The following is a 4,290-nucleotide window of genomic DNA, read 5'->3' on the forward strand; positions in this document are numbered from 1 at the left end:
ATGCTTCATCTGGGAGCACCTACAGAACATCAACCACACCTTACACCATCTACATCATGCAGGAGCTACTGTCTCAGTGAAGAAATGTGTCATCGCTGCACTGTCTATCATAGTGGTTGGGCATAAGGTGTCATTTGAGGGGAGAATTCTGGACAAGGCTAAAGTCCAAAAGATTAAAGACTGGCCCTACTGCACAAACATTACTGAAGTGTGTGGATTTTTAGGTCTTTGCTCATATTGCAGGATCTTTATCAAAAAATTTGCTAAACATGCATGTCCCCTTGTCAAGCTGACCAAGAAAGATGTCCCCTTCAAATTCCACAATGAACACAGAGAAGCCATGGAATATCTATGCCAGGCTATCATCTCATCTCCCATGCTACATACTATTGACTACAATTCCGAAAGGGAGGTCATTCTAGTGGTTGACACTTTGAATATCGCTGTAGGATACCTCCTCATGCAGGGGGGGGAAGATGAAAAACATTACCCTGCAAGGTTCAGCTCAATAACTCTCAACAACCGTGAGCACTGCTACAGCCAAGCTAAACTCAAGCTCTTTGGTCTTTTCTGTGCCTTACATGATGTCAGACTACACATCTTTGGTGTGCAGAATTTAGTTGTTGAGGTTGATGCATGGTATATCAAGGGGATGATTAACAACCCTGATTTACAGCCCAATGCAACCATCAATTGCTGGATTGCCAGAATCCTTCTATTCAACTTCAAGCTTGTACATGTCCCAGCACACAAACATGTAGCACCAGATGGACTGTTGAGGAGGCCCAAAGCAGAAGAAGATGAGGACAGGGAAGGGGACTACAAGGATTGGATAGATGAGTGTGGAGCTTTTGCTGTCAAACTCTTGAATCATAGGGAGGCCTGTTTCAAGTCTCAGCCTTACCCTTCAGAAATTCCGAGTACCCTGTCAGACTCACCCTCTGCCATACCACAGAGTCTAGGCAGTTTTCTCTCTGAACAGTCTTTGCTGCATAACTATGAAATGGAAATCCTGCAATCAGAGAAAGCAATCCAGAGAGAGGAGAGGTTAAAAGTGGTGAAGGAGTTTTTGGAGATGAAGAAGACACCAGAAGGATTGGAGGAAGGGGAATTGGAGAGTCTGGTACATCTCACCATGTGGTATTTTGTTAAAGGAGGAGAGCTGTGGAGAAAAGAGCCTCAAGGATGTCACCAACTGGTAGTCACACCACACAAATGCCTTGGAATTCTTCATCAGGCTCATGATGAGCTAGGGCACAAGGGTATCTTCTTGACCCACATGCATTTGCTGACTTGTTTCTGGTGGCCTATGTTAGAGCAGGATGTCCACTGGTATGTCAAGTCATGTCATGAATGTCAAATCCACCATTTGGATCACATACATATTCCACCAGTCATCACCATTCCAGAACCCCTATTCTACAAAGCATACATGGACACGTTCTTGATGCCAAAGTCAAATGGATTTTGCTATGTCCCCCAAGCTTGCTGTTCACTCACTAGCTTTCCAGAGTGGGCTATTCTTCATGCAGAAACTGGTAAATCCATTGGAAAATTCATCTTTGAACAGATCTTGTGCCACTGGGGTGCAGTCACGGAGATCGTTACAGATAATGGCAGACCCTACATCCTTGCCCTCAACTGGCTTTCCAAGACCTTTGGAATTCACCACATACATATATCCCCCTATAACTCACAAGCTAATGGAGTTGTTGAGCAATGGCATTTTGATGTGAGGGAGTTGTTGGTGAAAAGTTGTGGAGGAGAGGCATCAAAGTGGTCAGAAGTTGCCCCTGTGGTATTCTGGGCAGAGAGGGTTATGATTCACAAGGCAACTGGGTTTTCTCCATTCTACATGGCTCACTGCATAGAACCTAGACTCCCTTTTGACCTTGCCAAGGCAACATTCTTAGCCCCTTTTGAGGCAGAATTTTTCTTGACAACAGAACTCATCACTCACTGTGCTTGTCAACTTCAGAAACACCCAGAAGACCTTGCCTGCATTCATGACCTAGTGCTTAAATCCTGCTTCGCCTCTGTCAAAGATTTCATCACTCGCTTTGAATGTACAATCAAAGACTTTGACTTCAAACTAGGGTCACTCGTCCTTGTGCAGAATTCACATATTGAGCAAGAGCTCGATCACAAGACCAAACTGCAGTACCTAGGCCTGATGATCATCATCCATCACACCAAAGGAGGCTTGTACATCCTGGCAGAATTAGATGGTGCCATGTCCAAATTTCGTTTTGCTGCCTTCTGTCTCTACCCCTATTTCCTGTGGAACACCTCTCATATCAAAGTCACACAGTTGCCTGGAATTTCCACATGCAACTTAGATCACCTGGAAGATGATTCACTACCAGACCCCACACTTGCTGGTGTCCCTGAGGATGAGTCAGATGAGTAGCATATCTCTCTCTACCCTGTTTGTTTCTTTTCTTTTCCCTCTCTTTTTCTGTCTTTCTTTCTGCTTATATATATATCTGTCTTTGTCTCATATAAAGCAAATCTGTCTCTGCTCACAAGACAAGAGTCAAAAAAAAATTCAGCAATGCTTCCCAGAGATCATCCTTCAACCTTCACAGCTCCACCTGTCTAGCATGTGCAGTCTCAATCTGATGTATTACCTGCCTTACCAACATCTCCAGCAGTTGGTAGACCTGCTCCAGCTCAAATTCCTCATCCTTGGCCCTCACCTCAAGCACTTGCAGATGCTCAATGATGTTCACTGTCAACCGCTCATGTGGGTGTTTGACCTCTGGAATTTCTGCAGCTGATGGAGTGTCACTCTGGGCTGTCACCTCAACATCTCCAGGTTTGTCCAGTAAACTAGTCATGGTCGCAAAAAATGGTTCAATCTTGACTTGCAGTTCATCAATCAGAAGTGACACTTGAGGAATGTCAACAGGGACTGGTGAGGGCTTGAATGAAGGTCCAGGCATTGGAGTGGCTCTGCAGAAAAAGGGATGGGGTGTTGGTGAAGGATTGTGAGGTGAAGGGGCTGGATCTGGTGAAGGTGAGCATGTTGGGGTCAGATCAGCCTGTCATTTTCAAGCCAGAGTTTTCAGAGTAAGCTTCTTGGCAGGTTTGGTTGCAGATTCTGCTGGGGCCAGCTTTGAGGTCATAAATGATTTGACTTGTTTGTGGGACAGCCCTGCCTCCCCAACAGTACCAGAGTTCTGTCACTGAAGGTGGTGTCAACTCGTTCCCTTGTGGAATTTCACCTGTGCAGTACTCACCTTTCTCCCTATGCCTTGAGAGTGTAAGCACTTGCATTTCACCTTCCTGCACCATTTGCAGGATGCCTCTGGCTCCCCAATGCACATGAGGTTCACCTGGGCACACGTCTTGCAGGGCTCATTGTCCCCAGCTGTGTGAGGTCCCTTGGCAGATGGACCTGGTTTGCCATTGCCCTCATCATCATTGACATTGTCAGCCAGCTTGTCCTCCTTGCTGGTGGCCTGCAGAATTTTCATTGAAGTCAGCATGCATGCTTGGAGTTGTCAAGGATGTAGAGCACACCTTCTGCTTCCCTTTTCCCTTGCTCATGCTACCAGAGCCCTCCCCTGTCAAGCATGTGGCTCCTCTTGATGGGTTTACTTCAGTATCTTCTGGTGCATGGTCTTGGCTCTCACCTCTTGCTGCTTGGCCCTGGGTGTGCATGGATGATGCCTTGGCTAACCTCTCAGCCTCCAACCACACTCTCTCCTCTACCTGCTCCTGGTAGTCCTCAACAAGGTCATCGATCTTGAATCTACACTGCCCTTCTGGCCACCAGCGATCCACTATTGCTATCACCACAGGGATCACCTCATTCTGCCATATTGTGGATTCTTCGGTCCTGTCATGTAGGTTGGCATCACACACCTTCAGGATAGAGATCTTGTTCTTGTCAACATACTTCCACCACAAGTAGATCCCAGCCTGGGGATCAGTCAGCACATTGTGTTGCATGGGTCTCTAGTGCACTCACCCAGGTCTGGTCCCAGTCCTCCACCCACTCATATATCACCTCTAAGCTCTTTTTGGGCTGTGGTGCTGTGTCAATTAGCACCCTAATGTGCCTTCATGCTGCTGACAGTGAGGTGATGGCCTGGTCCCTCATGCTGCAAACAGGTTGTGTGTCATGGATTGAGTAGGCTTGCATGGCAAAGGTTGGGTATGGGCTTGGGTAGTGGATGTGGGTGTTGCTGGGGTGTGGATGTTTGACAAGCAGTGAGACACCTTCTGAGTGCATTTAAATTCTGCAGGGCCATCTCATACAATGTGGAATTTCCCTCTGCATGA

At 46.7% G+C, this 4,290-nt stretch overlaps 1 protein-coding gene across 1 annotated transcript; it reads right to left on the reverse strand.

Annotated features, from left to right (window-relative positions):
• Positions 1 to 2,582: 2,582 nt before the first annotated feature.
• F5J12DRAFT_893993 (uncharacterized protein) lies at positions 2,583 to 3,957 on the reverse strand (the record flags this gene model as incomplete). Its single annotated transcript, XM_051747702.1, has 4 exons — positions 2,583 to 3,010; positions 3,243 to 3,288; positions 3,339 to 3,464; positions 3,526 to 3,957. The coding sequence occupies 4 exons, from the start codon at positions 3,955 to 3,957 to the stop codon at positions 2,583 to 2,585; spliced, it is 1,032 nt and encodes a 343-aa protein (XP_051598717.1).
• Between the last annotated feature and the right edge of the window lie 333 nt (positions 3,958 to 4,290).

The sequence above is a fragment of the Pisolithus orientalis genome (assembly GCF_024613125.1).
Source record: "Pisolithus orientalis strain OTSU chromosome Unknown F5J12scaffold_20, whole genome shotgun sequence".
Taxonomy (NCBI): Eukaryota; Fungi; Basidiomycota; class Agaricomycetes; order Boletales; family Pisolithaceae; genus Pisolithus; species Pisolithus orientalis.